The sequence below is a fragment of the Schistosoma mansoni genome, chromosome 6 (assembly GCF_000237925.1).
Source record: "Schistosoma mansoni strain Puerto Rico chromosome 6, complete genome".
NCBI lineage: Eukaryota > Metazoa > Platyhelminthes > Trematoda > Strigeidida > Schistosomatidae > Schistosoma > Schistosoma mansoni.
The window spans coordinates 3,216,348-3,238,528 of NC_031500.1; the positions used below are offsets into that span (position 1 = coordinate 3,216,348).

The 22,181-nt window shown below is 35.4% G+C and overlaps 2 protein-coding genes and 1 non-coding gene across 3 annotated transcripts in view; 1 reads left to right on the forward strand and 2 right to left on the reverse strand.

The window, feature by feature from the left end:
• Window positions 1–5,065: 5,065 nt before the first annotated feature.
• Smp_123220 (hypothetical protein) lies at window positions 5,066–9,595 on the forward strand (the record flags this gene model as incomplete). The annotated part of the gene is made up of 7 exons (XM_018797973.1): window positions 5,066–5,122; window positions 5,159–5,298; window positions 5,347–5,462; window positions 5,498–5,546; window positions 5,581–5,620; window positions 7,242–7,387; window positions 9,392–9,595. Exons 1-7 carry the CDS (start codon window positions 5,092–5,094, stop codon window positions 9,593–9,595), a joined length of 726 nt encoding a protein of 241 aa, XP_018652961.1. The 5' UTR covers window positions 5,066–5,091.
• Window positions 9,596–12,214: 2,619 nt separating this feature from the next.
• Smp_tRNA_00469_Pseudo_TCG.1.1 lies at window positions 12,215–12,286 on the reverse strand. The gene has a single exon. It is a non-coding gene (tRNA).
• A 5,342-nt stretch (window positions 12,287–17,628) lies between these two features.
• Window positions 17,629–22,181, reverse strand: part of Smp_123230 (hypothetical protein) — a gene marked incomplete at its 5' end in the record, with an annotated part of 29,166 nt that continues 24,613 nt past the window's right edge. The window contains 3 exons of the mRNA XM_018797974.1: window positions 17,629–17,919; window positions 19,846–19,875; window positions 21,787–21,824. Coding sequence (XP_018652962.1) covers window positions 17,764–17,919; window positions 19,846–19,875; window positions 21,787–21,824 — 224 coding nt within the window. The 3' untranslated portion in view covers window positions 17,629–17,763. The remainder of the gene's footprint in view (window positions 17,920–19,845; window positions 19,876–21,786; window positions 21,825–22,181) is intronic.

Here is a 22,181-nt window from a genome sequence, read left to right on the forward strand (position 1 = left end):
TGAATTCTCGTGGTCGTCAGTTTTATTTATGGGTTCTTTAAACAGTTATCAGTTAATTTGTCGTTGGTGTACCTTACTTGAAAGAGAATGGAGGCAAAACTACTGGACACAGTCGCACCAAGAAAAATTTAACACAATTCGAAAATCATCCATTTCTCTTACTACTTCTTTACTCTCTCTTCTTTACATATCAGTTTGTCCTCCCATTTGTTAGATCCATTTTGAAAGTGAAAGTCCCTCCATGTATACATGTGTGATTTCTTCCTTGTGGTTTCTTTATTTGTATACACTGTTAACTTTTTTGATGCTAATTAAGTCTGTAACGTTTAATTTTCTTGGTTTTCTTATCGTTCTTATTGAGTCTCTATGTTCCTTACTGAACTGTATTTAGTTTGTTTTAATTGTTATTATTCCGGCGGCTGCCATATTGACTGCTCCCTCTTTGATTGTGCGGTTTGATTTTGACTGGGATCGTGCATTTTTGGTTGTAATTTGGAGCACTTTCCCAGATATTGAAACACGTTGTGTTATAAAACAGCCGCTCAAACGGAATCTTACTTGACCTATCCAGAAAGGATAGAATAACACTCACCACTTTGCTATTCATTATAATTTAGATTGAATATTTTGGTATCAATTGACGGTTGAATAACTGGGTGGTAATATTTGTTTAGGTAAATTTGTACATTTGTATATATAATGAAATTTAGAACCGTTGTTACCCAAACACCTTGTTCTCATTTCGATTGGGTCACGAGTCTATAAACCTATTCCCCCGTTTTTCGGCCACATCCAGACCCATCGGAATCTAGGTTTGGATCTTACACCATTTATTTTATTTCTTAAAAGGAAGAGATTGCTCTAACCAGTATCTCTCAGAATAAGGAATTATGGTTTCATTTGACGATATTAGACATAGTGGAAGACAGTATTTTCTTTATATGCTCTCCTACCTGGTCACATGAAAGACATTCGATGACAATATTAAAAGCGGTTTAACTCGCCTATCGCAGTTCGAATTCATCCTGACTCCCGCGCAGAAACTTGAGAAACAGCCTATTTCCTTCTTTTATGCAGCTTCTAAGGTTCCATCGAATGCTGGAACGAGTTTAGTACCAATGTAAGAGCTGGTGTCCGTTCCCGATGCACTGTTAGATATTTTTCATCTTTCTGAGGAAAATTAGACAGTCTCTTACGAGCCTGAATTTTCAGGCAGCAGAAAACCAATGCTTAAGTTCTCTTAGGTCCTATTCTCCATACATTCATTGTAGCTGTTTTCAAAAAAGTCGTACCTATAGGGTATTTGATGTTCATATTGAAATATATCTTAAATAAATAATTCTCATCACTTTTGTTAAATATACTATTACGTTGCTATCTGTCTTAATAACACCGATCCCACCTTTGTGCGAATACGGATCCCCAAGTACACATAGGTTTTTATCCACATAAACGTGCAAAACGGACGCCGAAAACTGGCAAGTGGATTATAAAATACAGCTGGATTATGAAAATTAAAGCTACTAAAGATGGCTGTTTTGATACTATAATAACAGAAAGGTCTATAAATTAATTTCAGAGAGAGTACTATAATTCACTTTGAGTAGTAAAAGTCACCATTAAACTAAAAACGAACAAGAACGCCACAATTCATGCAACACAAGGATATGATAATAATTGAGATTAACAACTTCAAATGGACTGAGAATTGCTCTATTTGAAAAGGATAGTGATATTTTTATTGTTTTGACCGCTTATTGTGCATCAGTGCAACTGTTCTTGTTTTAATTCAGTTTATTCCAGTTGGATTATTTATCAAGAGTATCGTTTTTTTGAAAGTAATTTATCATCAGTAATTTTGTGTACATTGGTTCTTTTTGTACTTGTTTGCACTTTTGATTCTAACAATCTACATCTTTTAACTTTTTTTCCGGCCATCAGTTTCTAGCTTCTTTTTGTAAACCTCTGATCTATAACTGGACAGCAATTACCAAAGCCCATTCTTTCGATACCCGGTGGAATGTGGCATGCGGTTTGAGGTGTGCAAAAGATGATACTACGAAGTTTACATTGGCCCATAGCCATGGTCTATTGACATACACAGGCCAACAGAGAAGAGACAGCCTATAAAGAGGCCTGTTAGAAAAAAGCCCAGGAAAAGAAGCTTTTCATCTGTCCCTGCCCTCAAAATTGCAGTGAGAAGGGAGCGCCTAGAAAACGTACCTGCACAGTTAGGCCTGCTCCTCGCACAATAAACAACAACATTACTACTCAAGTCATCGAGGATCATCTAGGACGATACAGTTTGTGTGACGTGAATGTGATTGTCACTGGAACGAAAGTTGATGAATGGGTACGGACCAAGAATAATGAACGACTTGATGTTGCTCAAGAAAAGCCAGTCCTCCAACCAGTCACTGAAAAACTAGACACTGATCTTAGTGACGGGATAGTTGCCTTTCATCGAGTCAGGGAGAGTGAAAGCCCACAACTTAGAACTCGTCTTGAGCATGACATTGATTTTAAAAAACAGCTAATAATCCAGATAATGCCTCAAGATATTTCTGGAGTCGCTTTATCAAAGGTTTATAGACTAGTTAGCCAAATGGACATGAAACGACATCAAACGAGGCTGCTGAAAGTAGTATTTAAATCTCCCAATTAAAGGGACTTATTGCTAAAGAACGGGCATAAGCTAACTGAGTCACGAGTTTTCGTCCTTAAAGGCTTGTCGCTCGCCGGCCTTATAAAAAGACGACAACCTGAAAAAGAACTCAAACCAAGGTTAGACACTGTCGACAAACACCTACAATTGTAGTTTATGGGATAATGAGGCTTCGACAAAGAATTATGCTGAGGTCACTTTTAGTGCGGCATGAAGCCAACCAGATGGTTTTCATGCCTATTACATAAATGCCCGAAACTTTTTCAGCAAGCGATCGGGGTGAGGGGTATAAATAGACTTTACCAAGCCGGATGTAATTCTAGTTACAGAAACTTGGTTGATGCATTTTTTTGATATTAGAGAACTTCTTCAAAGTTTTCATATTCGTAAGAGCCGGCTTTATTCACTAAAATTACCATCCCATTTTCCGTTATCGATAGTACATCCCTTGAAAGCGAGAATTGAATTATTTAGCTACATCTTGAAGTGCTAAGGACAAGAACCGCTAATTGGTTTGGTCTGTCACAGTTCAAACAATGAGGTTAATGAGACCTTTCAAAGTGGCCTAAACACTTGGTCATCAAGAATTGGTGTTTGATTTTAGAAGACTTTTGTGCACCTACAGTAGACCGAGAAAATCTGAAAAATAAATCGGCGGAAAATTCTTTCGAACAGAAACTAGTTGAAGTGGTTATCACATGCATCCCATCTCAACATGTGTAGAAAGCAACTAGGTACGGCCCGGTCTACGAATCATCCTTACTAGATCTTATATTGACCCATTAAGAGGATGACGTCACAAACCCTCATTATAAGCCACCCCTAGGTAAAAGTGTCCATACAGTTCCTCAATTTTCATATTGTTGTCAATAACAACGATGTGTCAGCCCGAACCCGACCGAACGTCTGAAAAGTAAATATACAAGGTATTATACCCTCAGCATCCTCAGTAAACTTACCAATAAAGTAAGGCTTGGGTTGTATTCCGAAATTCGTAAATGAAAGTCATTGCACTGCACATTCCAAGGACTATAACAAGAGGTCTGAGGAACACTTCATCGTAGTTCAGTAGGAAGACCTGCACCCTTCTCCGCAAGAGAAGAATGTGGGAGAAATTCAGGTTACTGGGTAGTGACCAGACAAAATTTCAATATCGGGAAGCTTGATATATTTATGCCTTGACCCTCTGCAAGTGTAGAATTTCGTACAAAAAAAAACTTGCTAAATAATCTATAGACTATCCTAAATTCTTAACGAGTGCATAAACCAAAGGGCTAAGGCCAGAGGAAATGTCCCATCATTATGGGGAGACAGTAGTACTGCATAATTAGTGTAGGACGTTTATATCAAAGCCCAATTATTCTCGAACTACTTCTATCATCATTGGTTTTTTATATGCTGACGATGTTAAGATATGGAGAGCAATGAAAAGTAAGGGTTATAGTTTAGAGCTTTGAAATGAGCTGAAGAAACTGTCCGATTAGTCTAAAATTTGGTAGTTATCCATAAATGCTTCCAAGTGCATTATTATACACATTGGTCATTGAGGCACAGATATACACGATCAACAACAGTCAGCTACCTGTTGTCCAGACACACAACGAATAAGGAGCCATCGTTAACCAATACTTAAAAACTACTGCACACTGTCGTGCAACAGCCTCCAAAGATTTTAGAACTCTATCGTCAATACGTATGGCCTCTACCCATGTCGATGCTGAAACTTTTTTGACTTCGTATACAGTATTCGCTCGTCCTAAACTTGAGTAATGCATACAAACGGCTAGCCCCTGCCAAAAGGACAGTGGAGAATTCGACAAGGTCCAAGGAACTGCAACCCAACTGATTCCCGGAGCATCAAAGCTCCTGTATGATGCTCGACTGGCTGAACTCAACCTATTTCGGTTGTCATATAGAAGAACCATAGGCGACTTGATCACAGTTTTTAAATTGATTGGTGACAAACTTGAATCTGATGTGCCTATACGTTTCTTGTCTTATAAAACAGAGAATTAGCGGGGACACTTTTAAATAGATCACAATTCTAGAACAAATTACTTCGAGTTTCCCATCGAATCATCGACGAATGGAATCCACTACTTCAACACGTGATTGAAGCTCCATGTGTCGACGCTTTCAAAAGAAAGCTGTATTTAGTAAGAGGCCACCATTGCCCTGACTAACACAGGCCAACTGGCCTACCGTCCTTTAGAAAACAGAAACTGCTACACCACATTTCATGAGATTTAAGTGCTGGAATTCCTTCATAGATCCTTCTAACGCTGTCTATAATTTCAAACCTCCAGCAGATAAGTTCACTCTGAGAAAATTTCGTTCAAAAAATAAACAATGCTACGATAGATTCCGGGTGTGTTTGTATCTCGACTACGTGCGGCTATTCAAAAGTATTTTCTGTAATCGTGGAAATGAGTTCGTTTTGTTCACAAGAAGACATATGTAAGTTTTGATTAGTCTCACGGAAAAACGGAACAGTTAATCGCTCTTGTCAAGCATTTAACAACATCTCACCACTGTCTGACAGATTCTCGAAGTTCCTACGCGAGTATGCTAAAGATGGAGAAAATGATGATAATAAGTCTTGGTCAAAAATCAAAGATAATGGTTCGAATAAAGTACGAAATCGTATATTATACTAATGCTGGAATTTTGTGATGTGACAGAATGGTGATTCCCTCAAAACGTCTCTTAGTGAATCATCTTCGGGCTCACTAAATACGTCGTTTTTGAGTTCACAGGAAGCCACCAAACGAAGTAACATGGACAACAGCCTTATAAAGTAAAAACAATAATTGTTTAATTTCATGAGCATAGAAACCAGTGTACTCTTATCCGTAATAATCTTAAATTGTTAAGGTCGCAGGTAACAATGTGTGCTTTTGTGATAATAACTTCAGGTTGACTTCCTATTGAAATCCAGCGCTTCTGAGATAGAAGGTAAGCAAAGCATGCTGTGTGGCTAAATTTAAAGGATTTTTTATCAGCACTCTTTGTCAGTTGTAGTAGACTCGACGATTGTGATCATTCAACACTTATTAATAGGTTTGTGTCTAACGTAAAGGTATTTTTCGTATGAAAAGTTTGGAGTAAAGCATATGTATGAGAATCTCGAGCAAATAACGATGAGAATAACGTGGATTAACAACTCTTCATGAGTTTAAACTAAATTGTTTGGGCAGTCCACAACAATCCATATACTTGAATTCACTGCAAACTGGTACACTCATAGCATGGGCAAAGTGTTGTTGTTGTAGCTCCTTAAAACTTTTGGACACATGGCTGTCAATAGCAGACAAGCATACCGATACACTGATCCATATATATTCAGTGTTAAACAAGCCATTATACTCATTATTCAAATGACTGCAGAAAAGATATTCTATCTTGAAAAAATAATTTTAGAAGTCCAAGTTTCAAACTTCAGCCTTCGATATCCTTATTACTTCATCAATTCAGGTTTTCGTATACCTGCTTTGTTTTATGATCTGTCGAGAAATGTGACACATATTCTTGAGTAATCGTTTTTATAAATAGAAAAAAATCTTTGTAGTTACCCACTTCCTTCATTTCATTAGGATGTCAGAGAGATGAGTTAGCTCAGATATACTCTTCCAAACTAAATTATCATTTACATGCAATTTATCCCATTTCTTGTGCATTTTTGCTTAACACTTAAGACTGATTCCTTGGAAACAGGTTATAAGCTACTTATACAATTCAAACAAAATCTTGAGTGGCTTCATTTATTAATATTTTAGTAGATAAACTTAAGGTTTGTATGTTTCTGTCTTCATAGACCTATTTACGGGGATATAATTACGTATTTATTATCTAATATGAATATCAAACGTACCACAATATCTTATTGATAAAGTTAATTGAACTCTTAGACAGGATTTGTTCATAATAAATACAGAGTTTTTGAGACAGGAGCACTTAAGCTTGAGTAAAGCTACAAATATGTGGTACTTAAAACAATGTGTAGTTGAAAAATCAACATATTTTGTTCAAACGCATCACTAACACATTTCCTCCATAAACAAATCACTCAGTAGAAAAGCATTCAAAAAGCAGTACGAAGGTCCATTGCTTTTTGTGTACATGTTTGATAAAGTATCGTTAATAACGCTATAAATGTGAGATACGGAAACGAAAACTATCTCAGCACAAAATACATTGGTTTTAATAGTAGACAATAACCTACTAGTGCATTAAAACCTGGCCATAAACTAAATGCCAAATTTTTCTGCCACACTGTTTAATATTTAACTTGTTTAGAGTTGCGACTAATGCTTGCTAATTTCGAAAACTGATCCTGTCTCGCTTGGCCAACTTTAACATAATCTAAATGGAATACTCCTCACTTCTTAAACATTTCGACTCCACAATGAAGTGAATAATTTCTTAATTGTTGTTAGGCACAAATATGAGTCTTGAAAAAGCATTTCAAATATCTGGATAAAAATATCTGACAACCATGAAACAAAGTGCAATATTTGTTTTTAAATGTGAAATTTTTATGTTAGACGTATGTTATTTTGAACGACTTTCCTAAAAGGGTTGGATGATCAAGTTCGCGAAACAGTGAAAAAAGAACTAGAATCTTTACTGATTTGGCTTGAACCTAATTTGCCAAAGAGTGAGAAACTAAAACAAAATCAAATTGTTTGCCGATCACCTGGAATTAAAATTACATCTTCAAAGGTAATATTATTTTTTAGAGGATAGTTTCTGAAATCAGCATAGTTTAACTATACTCGCTTACAAATAAATATTAATTCGATATTAACACTTGCCTACAAAATACATAACAAGTCATCATAGTTTTTATCTTTAATTAGAGTTACATGTCATCCTTTTAGCATATAATTATTAGTGGCGATCTTCTTAATAAGTTGAAAATAATTTCTAACCGACCCATTTCTCCAGTCCGCATTTTTTTTTACTAAACCTCATTGGTTTTGTCACGCTTTCGGTGTTAAAATGCCTCACTTATCTGGAATATATAAACTTTCATTTCGGTGTGTTCGAATATCATCGGTGTATGTAAACCATTTTCATCGGTTTTTTACTGACCAAACAGTGCAAACCCTTTCTAATCCGACTAAATTGTAGATAAAAGTGCTTTAACTGTCTAGATAACGAATATAATATGCAACTCCTTTTCACGCTGACGTGATAATTGATTTTACTTACTATTTCTCATCAATTTATTCTCCAAGCATTTAAATTGCTTAGAGCATTAGACAAAACTTCATTTTGAAATAAATTCATTCATAAGCAAGAGCTTTATTTACACTTTCAAGCCTTTTATGACTTTGTTGAAATGGGTTAGCTTCTCAGACTTTGAATACTATTTAACTATAGCGGCTGCTAGTTAGAGTAGAAACATGTTATTCATCAACAAAATTTGTTATGGTTTTCAAGTCATTTGGACTTGGTACATTAAATTTATGCGCCTACTGATCTATTGAGTTACCACATTAAGTGAGGGACGTCTAAAGATACTGAGGCATTGACTCATTGGTTTCAACGTTGAACCGCCACTCAGGAATGTCGTGGGTTCTTTATCGGCTGCTTTGTCTTCATTGTCCATCTGGTCTGTGGGTCTCCCTAAAACTTTTACAAACATATTAAAGGCTCCTAACAGAATTACTTCATATATTATTGAAGTATAATATCATTGATGATATAATTATTGCCAGTCCTCTGATATATTCCCTATCAAGGTGACTGCGCTGTGGTGAGGCAACTTAAGACCGTGAATGTTTGTGCCAGGACATACGTTATTTATGTCTGGATAAGATACCATGCACTGGGCTGTATGATCACTGATTTTAACACCAATGAAAGCAGGATGGGTAGAGGATTGAATTTTGCATACAGACAGGGATACCAGGTTACTCGAACAGGCGGCGATGATGCAGCATGACCGATAGAATCTGATTAATGTTGTGACTGGCAGTGTCCAAAATCTGATACTGATACACAGTGTACTACGCACTAACCCCCTCAAATGACTGTTTGAACGAAAACATAAGAGTGGGCGAGAAAGTATACTGCGATACCAAATAAAACGTACAGACACTCATTTTTATATATACAACTCTACCCCTTGGGAAATCAGTCTATTTCTTAGCCATAGAAATGCACTTGTCCTACAGGTCACTTCCGATTGCCATCTATTGACCTTCTCATTAGGCTACTTCTGATTGGCTTGCCGTATCAATTAACACTTGACATTAGTTACTACTGAGTAACCAATTAACATAATTATTTAGTCCTATAGAAATTCAGTTGCGAATCGAGTATCTCACCGGTAACAGCACTAACTCTGACGCTGATTTAAGCCTTATAAGAGGCATCACTACTCTTAAAACTGGAGATATCCCTTGGAAACTTATATCAACATATAACCCATATATGTCTAGAGATCTCGATAGTTAGTAGCTTCGTCCCTATAATCGAATCATGATTCCTATGAAGTAACTGAGTCACAAATGAAGATTTCTACTTTTATAAAGTTTATATTTTCAGACGTCTATGAAAATTAGTAGGCTGTATAATTGTATCAAAATCTGGGTAAGCAGGTAATATTTTATTTGTTCTAAAATAAGAGACGTATTCAATAAATATACGCTGCACGACGAGTGCTGAATGCACCATTATTACACTTTACGCGAAAATGATTGAACTTCTACTTTTCAGGTTTTTTTCGGTAGTCCTGAGATAGTTCCAAGTATTCCACAAGAAAATCAGATTGACAACTCCGTTTTATTGTTGAAAGAAACATGCTCACTTGAAACAGATGGGAACAACACTGTCAGTACTAACATTCATTCATTCATGAAGAAAATGGAGGATGACTTTGAATGTTTGGCAAAAGAGTTTAAAGATTTAGAGAAAAAGTGAGTGACTTGTTTTCAATCTTGTGAGGTGAACTGATACACAGAGTTTAAGGATACAGTTGAGGGTTTCAGTAGTGCAAACACTTTTGGTAGGTAGTGACGTCTACTGTAATGATTTGATTGTGAGTTAGTGAATGTAGACTTAATGTAATAAGTTAAAACATCCCATTTACATACGCATTTACACAAAATAAAATGAAAAGGTGACTGATCCATGATGACATTGCTTTTGTGATCAGAAACTATAGGATACACAGTGAAGTATATACCAAATAATTATTCAAAGATAATATTTTATCCAATCTACTCAACCCCATGAGTTTTAACGCTCCGTTTGCTTCAAAGTTGCAATTCCAAAAACTTGTGCTTGCATTGTTGTCTCAAGTTTGTCTTTAGAGACGTATGAAAGTAGATATTTAGTATCCTGATTAACAGATTATCATTATTGAGTATGTATCATTCACAATATGTTGAATTGAGTCAAGTATTGAATGATTTAGAATTTGGCTGGTATACGTTGTGGGAGCTAAGAATAAGTAACTTTAAAAGAGTTGAAGAAACAAATGTATTGCCGAAATATTGAGATGCAGACATAAGTTTTTTAATGTCACTATTTGAAGCTTGCTGAGTATAATAGCCGTCCTCTGAGATCCAAGGTTTTAATGAATACACCAAAATTCTTTGTCAGCCTACAATGTGAACGGAGGAAGGCAAAATATAAGTTGAGAAGATTACTCCCATAGCCTAATAACAGTCCTTATGCTCCTTCTGTACTTATGTGTCTAAAATGAGCCATATAGAACCACGTGAGAGGGGATCTTGATCAGATAAGTAATTTAGCTACAATAGCCCACCGATGCTTGGATCTCTCACTTACCCTAAGACTCTGCAACAGCATGCACTCTGTTAAGTCTTTTGGAACATCAGAAGTTTTTTGACTGCTTAATTGTAAGACCAATCCCGTATAACGTGTTAGTTATGGTTTTCTCTAAAGTAGAGGGTTTAGTTATACAACCATATGGAATAGAGTTGAACCATAAAAGCTTTTATGAAATTAAAAATTTCTTTGATCAAAAAAGACATATACTTTATCCCATTCTCTATTCATTTGAAGCTAAAATAATTTGTTTTTCAGAGATCTGATATTTTGAGAACGTAGCTTGATTCTGTGACTGTAAAAGTCAGATTGATATAGCTTTTGTTAAAAGTAATAATAATAGCTGCTTAACAGTGACAAATCCACTATATAGAATTGAATTTCCATAGCTCATTTTCCACAAAAATAAACATCTCTATCTAGTTTTCTCGTTTGATGTACTCATCAACTTATTTTCATTTCCTAAATTAAAAACACAAGTGTTTTGTAATTCCCAAATTTATAAGCAAACTGTGTAAGAGAGTAATTTTAGTTTAGTTTTCAGAAGAAAAAAATGCTGTTTGGGATTTTAAAAACTGAAAAACACACTCCATTCTTGTAGTTTAACTACACAGGTATCATAACCCTTGTTGACCCAAAGTGTTTTATCATACAAGACTATTATTTTGAGATGGTGGAGAAGATTTGTATCGCAGGTGGATGATTTTGATGGAGTTTTGTTCTCTGAGCTGGATGGTCTGGTCGTGAAGCTTTTATCATCCTTCTGAATGACATCATCAGCACAAACTTCGGTTAGAAGTGAAGTGTTCGAATTTCTCCACATGTGGTTCGTAGCTTGTCCTGTACACCTCAATGTTGATTGGTTCTTATTGGCCTTAAACTTTCATTGTCATTTTTGGATAGAGGTAACCCCAAAAACACCAGAGAATTTTTAGAAGCTTGGCACTCACGTCAATCAGCAATAATTAAGCACATTGAAATCAATCCAATTATTATGCAGAAACATAGGAACAAAAGTCATACCAATGGGAGATACAACCAAAACAAAGAAGTAAACAATGACAGATTTAAGGTCAACAAGAACCAATCAACATCGAGGTGTACAGGATAAGCTGTGAACCACATGTGAAGAAATTCAAACACTTCACTTCTAATCGAAGTTTGTGCTGATGATGTCTTACAGTAGGACTGTGAAAGCTCCACGACCAAACCATCTAGCTCAAAGGACAAAACTCCATGAAAAAGACTATTATTTCATTGATTTCTTGATAATATATATATATTTGATACATGACTTTATGCAGACGCTATTAAGAGATGTTCAATCTAAGGATTGTAAGATATACAATGTAGATTTATAATACATAAAGCTTTTAAAAATTTAATTTTTACGTTCAATATTGAAAACATAGTTTACTGATGCAATCTATATATAGTCTAACAGGTCTCTCTAGTAACTGACACTAACCATTTACTTGTAAAAGTATACTTGTATCATTGTCATATTTCTTTAATTGTTTGCTTTTCACTTGGTATTGTTTAGTTGAATCTTCCCATTGATGATTAGGACTGCAAATTATCAATCTCTTATTAGCATATGTACATACTGTGCGTATTGCCTCGATAAAACTTTATTTCACAAGAATTATAAGCAAAGATGGATAGTGGCTAGCAGTGAAGTCCAGGACGCGCGTTTCGTCCTATTTGCGACTCTTCAGTTAGATGTACCTTCATCTCAGAGTTGATGACCACTCTGAGACTCGAACCCAGTACCTTTCGCTTCGAACGCTATCACGCTATCCACTCAGCTACTGAATCCTGATAGCCACTTGCTTGTGTAATGGGGTGAAGTTTGAATCTTCTCATTGTTATTTAGGATTGCAACTGATCAATCTCTCTCTTATTGTCATATGTGCATACTATGCGTATTGACTCGATATAGCTTTAGTTCTCAAGCATTATAAACAAAGATGGGTAGTGGCTAACAGTAGAATCCAGCTGACAAGTCCTAAATAGAACGAAACACACATCCTAGATTCCACTGCTAGTCACTATCCATTTCAGCTTATAATGTTTCTTTTTTTTTTTATTTCAATCAGCATTATTACGTAATCTTTCCCCCTCCCCTTTTTTTTAAAATTTTACATATTAGAATAGAAAAATTTGAACAAATAAACTGGAAAGAATTATTTTATAATTTTCGTATTAAAATTCAAGAAAAAACAGTAAAAATGTGTATGTAAGTTTAATTAAACTTAAATAAGTAATGTATAAAAATAAATAATTAAATTTTTTTCATAGTTGAAATCATAAGTCAATTGAAGCCAGATCACCATGGTAAACCTGGAAGCACTGGACGACCGTTGGATGCTGGCTCAGTGGTCTATCGGATGAGTGCTCTGGCGCGAGACTGGTAGGTCCTGGATTCGAATCTCGAGAGTGCGGGATCGTGAATGCGCACTGCTGAGGAGTCTTATAATAGGACGAAATGGCCGTCTAGTGCTTGCAGGTTTTCCATAGTGGTATAGCTTCAATTGACTCATGATTTCAACTATGAATATATATATATATATATATATATGTAGTATTAGTCCATTATTAGTGCACAGAAGTTGCCTATAATTTTCTTTTTTTTTGTCATTTTTATTATAGATCATATATAATTCATGAATTGGATCAAAATAATTTTTTTTAATTTTCTTTTTATAAAGAATAATCAGTTACCATAGTGATTCCATTGAATTCATAAATATAATGCTCGTATATATTTAATATGATTGAAAGTGTTATATGAAGCTAATGTAAATAAAATAAAAATTGTCATGTATTGAAATGAATTTGTTATATTGAGTGCATGCGTGCCTTGTTTGATATATGAACGTGCTGATTCCCTCCAATCAGAGTGGAATGAATTATCGATCAGAGCAATGATACACAAAAGCCGTATAAGCAGTCTTGAGTATTTATCAGTCCTGCTTTCTGCCTAGCCTAGCCAGTTAAGTCCAGAACATCAATAACAGCCTCTACAATATGAATCATTATTCACAAACATACTGGATTTATATATCAAACAGACAGACCACATCGTACCATAAAATAGAAAATAACATTTATACAAGATTCAGCCAAATGTGACTGTGAATAGGGGGAACAGTAATTAATGGACAAGGGATAACTCAAGAATGGTAAATTGTATAATAATAGTCTATAGGTCAAAATAAAGCTTATAATGAGAGGAACACGAATATGAATAGTTTAGTTACTTAACAATTATACAATAGGAAATATACATATCATATTGGTCCATAAATAGTTCTCAAGCTTACCATTCATAAATTTCCACGGGATATAACAGAATTTTCATTAGATTTTTCTTTATGATCTATACTAATTTATTTTATTTATTTGAACACATAAATATTGATAAAAGGGGGTAACAGACATAGATATGTGCCACTTACATAATTGCCATTTCACTTAATTGTGTGAGCGCTATGATACTGCTCGGGTGCCCAAACCGAAACAGGTGGATTTCTTAAGGGGCCACACCCAGAGCCTTTGACCTAAAGATCTGATCCACAAGGCAGCGGAGTGTCGTGAGGAGATGCATTCTCATAGTAGCCGGTGACCAACAATAGGTTCATACGCCATTTGTTCCCTCAGGATACTGGAGCCCATGTACACAATTTGTTTGGAACCAGGGTTTTCCAACTCCCCTAGGTAGAACCTCCGTATCCACCAACCCGGTTAGAGCGCCGAACATTCTCTTTTCGTCCTCTCAATTCCGTAAACAACATCCGTGGTGCGAGAAGGCAGTGAGTAAGAATTCCCTGACAGAGGCTGTATACGCGTGGCCGTGTGAGAACGTTTCGAGAGGGCGGGCCCTCTCCACTATAGGCCGTACCAGGGCATTTGGGGGCACTAATGCAATAAAGTCTAAAGTATTATTTGACTATAAATTAGGATGATCTCGATCATTATTTAATGCCAACTGAATGACAACTAGAAATTAGACAGGATCTGATAAACGTTTCATTCTATTACGGGACTCGTCATCAGTGTTTAACTATAATCCTAGCAATGATCAATTCGAGAACCCTCAGGTTATTCAGTGGGTATGTCACACTTAGAGATTACGGAATTGAAATACAATAGTCCATATCTTTTACTTTCAAACTGTATGCAATTTACTTATCAACTCTATGATGATGTTTTCTTCCTGAATTTTATTAATATTTATCTATTGTATTTTCAAAATGGGGATGTTGTTCACTACCGTGTCACTGAAGAGGATCTCAAGCAATCCTAATATCTATTATTGAACTTACATCCGTAATCATTACCTGATTGACATCCATAGTTAGTTCATTTGAAACACAATTCTGTGCTTTCATTCAAATACAAACTTCGATAGACGGAAGAAAATTTTGCTTTTTCAACAAACCTTTCCAAAGGTAAAAGGAATTCATAATTGTTATTAAACCACATCTTATCAGCTGTAAATAGTCAAAAGCTACAAATTATGATAATATGTATGATTAGAGCCAATGGTTTAATATACTTAAAATAGTTCTTTGGAATGGACAAACAATCATGAGAAGAAGAAGACAATACAAATCATCACATAGAAAACACTGTAATTACGATTGATTATCATTCAGTATAGTAACTTTTACTTAAATTTCTTTCGGCCTACTTCAAAAAGGAAGATGTTGAACACAGAAGTGTAACATTAGAAAACCTAATATACAATTCATTTGTATTGGTTATTTGAATCTTGAAATTGATATTTAATACCGCAATTGATCAGTCTCTTCTTGGCATATGTGCGGATTGCCTCGATATTTCCATTAAGTCACAAGCATTATAATAGGAGATGGATGATGGTTATCAGGTGAATCCATGACGCGCAGTTTGTCCGACTTTAGACTTTCCAGCTGAATGTACCTGTTTATAATGCTTATGACTTAACGGCAATACTGAAGCAATCCGCAAATGATAAACATATGCAAAAAAGAGACTTATCAATTGCAGACTTGAACAGCAATGAGAAAATTCAGACAACCAGTACAAATGAACTAAGCTTCATGAGCACTCGGCATCCAGGAGGATAACTCGACGACGTTTGAAACGAACGACATTGGGTTCGAGTCCCAGAGTGAACATTAACTCCAGGATGCAGGTACACCCAGCTGACACCACATACATCACTGATTCGAAAATAATATTAATAACCATATAACGATCTTATGGATAGTCTATGCATAATCCATGAATAATAAATTGAAATTTAGAAAATCCTCTAGTGTTATTTCTATCAGTGCTGAGAACTTATCATTAGTTAGTTATCTTAAACAATAGGTGATAAATTATAGTCACATTATCGAATTTAATGAAGTTTAATCTAGAAACGAATAAGCAGTGTGAATTACTTCGAAAATTTGAAACACCAGCATACCATATCAGAAGTTTTTAGGTTCTTGTTTTTGTTCCAAATAGAAGATATGATTATGTCATCTGTGCTACACTCACAAGGTGATCGATTCACAAACAATATACGGTGTAGTTAACTTGAAGTATTGGTATGGATTGAATTAATCATAACAGTGTGCATAGACCTTTCTCTAGGACCTCATTGAATAGATTAATAAATAATCTATCAGTAGACACTAAAAAATCTGGGTGACAATGATGAATACTTTTGAAATGTGATATCCGTACTAGTAATCAAAGCCACTATCCAAAAGATTATAAATATTTTTATTTTATTTAAACACAGAAATATTGGTACAAAGGGGAAACAGATACATATACGCCACACAAATCTTATTTCGTTTGTATGAGGGCTATGATACTGCCCAGGTGCCCAGACTGAAACAGGTGATTTTTTTAGGGGGCCACACCCCGAGCCTTTAACCTAAAGGTCTGATCTACAATGAAGTGGAGCATCATCAGGAGCTGCAGTCACATGGTAGCCGGTGACCAACGATTGATTCATACGCCATTTGTTCCCTCAGGATACTGGAGCCCATGTACACAATTTGTTTGGAATCAGGGTTTTCCAACTCCCCTAGGTGGAGTTTCTGTGTCCACCAACCCGGTTAGAGCGCCGGACATTCTCTTTTCGTCCTCTCAATTTCGTAAACAACACCCCCGACACGAGAAGGCAGTGAGTAGGACTTCCCTGTCGTTGACTATATACGCGTGGCTATGTGAGAGCATTTCGAAAGGGAGAGCGGACTCTCCCCGCTCTCGGTCGTACCAGGGCATTTGATGGTGGTTATATATATATATTTTACTGTCTAGATCAGATTTTTACTTGAACTAAATTAGATTGTTAAGCAAAGTTTTGGTAGTGGCTAATAGCAGGATCAAAGTCTCACGTTTTGTCATATTTGGGACTCCTTAAATGGATGTGCATGCATACCAGTACTGGCGTTCACAATGTGTGAACGATAAATCAGATGCAGAAAACCAATTTATTTATTGAGTAGTCACGCAGTGGCTTAGTAAAATATGCGAACTACACATTAAATACATCATTTGCGCAGTTTATTTGTGTTGTCGCTTAAATATTTCATTATTCCTCTAATTATGTTGTTATTTTGATTGCTCTTCGATTCCTTTCCCGTACTCTTCATTTCAATCTTCTGCTGGCAGGAATTGCACTTTCAATTACCGCTACAGACCAAATATCTGTCAGCATAAGTAGCATACACCGCAACACGGGTACTCTAGCCCAGTACTTTTTGCTGAAAATACGTAACGTGTCATTAAATAAGCTACTAAATCCAGATGGCCACTAACTTGTCGAAATGATATGATGTTTATATAATTATTTGTTCAAGTCCCGGTGGTATCCAGGACAACCTAGCCAATGATTTCCAAATAAATCGAAAATCACATCCTAAATTCCTCTGCTAGCCACCATCCGTCTCTGCTTCAAAATGATTGTGATCAATGTCACAATCGAGGCAATCTACTCACGAAGTACATATACTAAGAAGAACTGGTCAATTATAGTCCATATCATAAACAACGTGAAGATTTGAACCCTTACAAGTGAAACAAAATTAGTCTTTCTCAGGATCCTGAAGAGCTAGACTATCAAAAATAATCATCCTGTATACCACCCCCTTAGTGATAGTAAAACAATGATTATCAGTGAATTTATTTTATTACATGAATGATTGATCGTTTATCATTCTTGATAATTTAATCAGAATGTCATAACTGTATTGTCAACACCGGTTGATTTGTTCATCATCTCATAATAGGGTGTTGAAGAAACATTATTATTCACATTCTTGTTCTTCACATACTTCAATAACATCTTGACCATTTACTTCTTCGGAATTTCTAGGATTTCTTTTTTCATCTAATGCTGTATTCATGAAAGACGTGTTATTTGGACTATAAGCTTCATTACATAATTCTTCAATGAATGCCGGCTAAAAGAAAAAATACATATAAATAGTTCAATGCTGCGGAAGAACAACATCAATGAAATGTGTGGAACCAATGTGCTTAATCAAAACCCTTCGACGGAAATAGACACTGATGTCTTAAAATACACAGAAAGTACTCGAACTCACTTCAGAGTCGTCTTGTTTAAAACTTAGGGTTTTTATTAAGAAAGTGTATTCAATACACATGCCAACTGAAGCCATAAAAAATTCAGGTTTACCAAATATAGGAAGAATCATTCTTATCCACTTTCAAAATACTTCTTAGTTTTGGTAAGGCACTTCTTCTATCTCTGCTTCCTCATTCAAAACATTTATGGAAGTCTCTAGACGTTAGAATCTTTAGTTATTTCTTCTTCTGGACCTAAAACTTGTAACTAAGATCACAATAGATCAAATTTCAACCATGTCCGATGTAAAGAAGGTAACCGTTGAAGACAATGAACGATGATCATATGATATCGCAGATTGCTTGAAGTTAGACATGTAAACTATTTAATGCCAGTTCATTGGTCTACAGTTTAAGCATTCATGAGCGAGACCTAAGGTCATGGATCCGATTCCTAGTTACGGGGTCGTTGATGTGCACTTCTGAAGAATAACGCACTAGGACGAAACATTTTCTTGATTTTTTTTGGATAATCTCAATAACAAACTCATCAATTTCCAAAAATAATTCTTAGTTTTAGTAAAGCACATGTTCTATCTCTGCTTCCTTATTCAAAACATTTATGGAAGTCTCTAGACGTCAGAATCTTTAGTTATTTCATTGTTTTTGTGTTCGTTCTTTTCTGTAAAGTCTCTGCTAAAATCATTTATACTATTAATATCTTCATATTCAACTCCGCCTGTAGATCCTCCGGGGGCTGCTGCCGGTCCCAAGCCCGGGTAAAGGAGGAGGGTTGGGCATGGGATTAGCGACCCCATCCCGTAGAAAACCAACTCGCTAAAAAAACGCTTACCAGAAAAAATTATTCAAACCATTTAAAAAGTAATCTTCATATTCACTACATCAGCAATCATTCAGACAATAAACTAAAAAGCAATCATACAGTAACAAAGACAGTACATGATTAATGTTTTTATCAAACCTGAAAGTTAAATAACTTGGTGACTTAGTATCGTTCTTTTTAATGTTCACTTGATCTGTTCGACAAATGTTATTTTCTTCAATAAGTCATCTAAATGAGAGACCATCACCATTTAGTCTTCGTAAAATGAACTACTTCTTAAACCAGCTTGTGATTAAGCTTAGAAGAAAGCCTCCACACCGTTGAATGACAGTTCAGTGATATGAAGATTAAGTATTCTCATGCGAGACTAAAGGTTCTAGATTTGATTCCCGAGTACGAGTTTGGGGATATGGACTAATAAAAGGTCGCATAATAAGATGAAATTATCGTTCAGTGATGATTCAACATTGATCGGTCCATTATTTCAGTGAACTCAATAGTCTGTTGGCAAAGAAATATAAAGATCTAGTTGTCAAGTTGTAAAGTGTATACTACTTTCTTATTCCTTTTGAGATTTAAATTACATGATAAATTCTTGGAAAGGACGACGTGATTCGCAACTAATCAGACTAGATGTCTAAGGCACTAGAAAAGATAGAAAAAGACGAGATTTCACTTGAAAAGCATTAGATTATTATTCCTGACTGATAGGCTCTGAGCTCGAATCTCACGAGGCAGGGCCGTGGATGCGCACTGCTGAGGAGTCTCACAATAGAACGAAACGGCCATCCAGTGCTTCCAGATTTTCCATGGTGGTCTAGCTTCAATTGACTTATGATTTCAACTATGAAAATACTAAAATCTCCACAAAACCCCCTTCCCAGGGCTAGGATTGTCACTGATAGTTACCATTTTGAAGACCATAATAAATATTGATTTATTTAAACCCAAAACTCACTTTTGGAACATGAGATATGTTTTCTTTAGCCTAATGACAATTTCAAAAAATAAAGAAGGAAAGGAAACAGAGAGATTTACTTGGTGAACTAATAATGAACTTTTTCCATCATATTATAAAAATGTTTAATATTTGTTTTATCAACTTGGAATAGACCAATATTTCATTTCTATATCGTTTTATGATAGAACTACTTATAATAAAGCTTCATAACTGTTTGTAAACCTTCCTAATGCTTGCGAATTATGGCTATATCGAAGCAATACACACAGTATGTACATATGCCAATAAGAGACTGATCAATTGCAGTCCTAAACGTCAATGGGAAGATTCAAACAAACAATACTAAATGAATTTAAACTTCACCCCATTGCACAAACAAGTAGCTATCAATATTCAGTAGCTAAGTGGATAAGGCGATGACGTTTGAAGCGAAAGGTACTGGTTTCGAGTCCTAGAGTGAACACCAACTCTAAGATACAGGCGCATCCAGCTGAAGAGTCCCAAATAGGACGAAGTGGCGCCCGTCAAACTGGATTCCACTACTAACTTATGTCCATCTTTGCTTCCCAATAGTATATTTCCAAAACTTCAATCTACCTAACTTTATTCATAATAAAGCTTGATAGGTTGATTCATAGTTGTGTACAAGTACTTAGCTTTAAAATACTAATAAATAGATTTCAGATCAATGGTAATAAAGTAACTCTTCACACAACGAGCATTCTTTACAGTTCTACTGCCAACTGTTGTCTTTAGATATAATGATAATTTGAAATTTCTAGGAAAATATTCATATTCTAAATCTAGTGACTACATACCAGTCATTCATCTGTAAACTGTATATTGATTATGAGGTATAGGTAACTACATTAATTGATTGTTAGGTCGTAACTACTATTGTGGTGTGGGTTACTTATATACACATAAGTAGTATATGGTGATGGTTAGGCGTAGAATGTATTTCATTAGAAGATTGATAAGGAAAGAACCAGAACGGAAGGCAATAGGTATTGTAGTGTGGTCTACTTATATCCATATTAGTAGTATAAGGTGATGGTTAGATATAGGATGTACTTTGGTAGAAGATCGATAAGGAAAGAACAGGAATGAAGCGCGATCGGTACTTAAATGCATGAACAATTATAATCGGAGACTATGGACGGATATTTGCAGAAGGAACAATCAAGATTGTGACAATTGATTGATAGTTTGCAAATTAATTGTTTACTGTATGGTTATCCGATTTTAGGGAGATAGTCTGTGATTTCTGCCTAAATACATTCGATTGTCCCTGCTTGTGTTCTCGTTCACTACACTATCATTACTGTCTTATCCAAAGTGTTTATATAAATCCATAGAACATGTTGCAATATAGCCACTAGTTCAGTTAACAAGATTTTGTATGTCCATGATAAATATGGCTCTAGTCCTAATGAAAATCATTAGCATCTAAAACAACACAAATAACTTAAAAATGATGACACTGGGTAAGTTCTGATTACCTAGGTAACATCAGTTCGATCAATACTTTTATTTATTTATTATTATTATTATTATCAACTTTATTCAATATTATATTTTTGGTACAATATAGAATTCTCAGCACAAAGTACTTCAACAAGTTTCCGTTTCTTACTTCTTCGTCCTTCCTGACAATAAATATTGAATGATCACCAAATAGATGTTAACAGTTCAGGAATCGACATCTGAATAATGTACATTCTTCTCGCTGCATATTGCCAGCAACCACGATATCCCTGATTAGGCCTTCTGTAACCTTTACAGTGAAAGGTCTTACACTTTACAGAAACGCACTTCAATGATTCGTTACCGGTACGTACTAATCAGCTTGCAACTCAGAGTAACTCACAATAAATAAAAAAATTAGTTACCATACCATAAATATTTGGATAATTTAAAAAAAAACTAAACACTCACTGTTTCTTCACTTAATACGATAGTTTCATCAAGTTGATCTGTTTAGAAAAGAAAAGGTAATCATACTGTTAATCAATAATTTAGATTAAACCAATTCATTGTTGCCAAAAATCAAACTCCAGTAACTTTTTACCGTTCATCTCTCGTTTTCATTCATTTCAATAAGACAAGAACAATCATATCAGAATACTACTACTACTACTACTACTACTAATAATAATAATAATAATAATATAACTTTAGTATTGTGAGCAGAGATGGATAATGGCTAGCAGTGGAATCCAGGATGCGCGCCACTTTGTCCTATTTGGGACTCGTCAGATGAATGTACCTGCATCTCAGAGTTGATGTTCACTCTGGGACTCGAGTGCTGAGTGCATAACTCAATGGCGTTT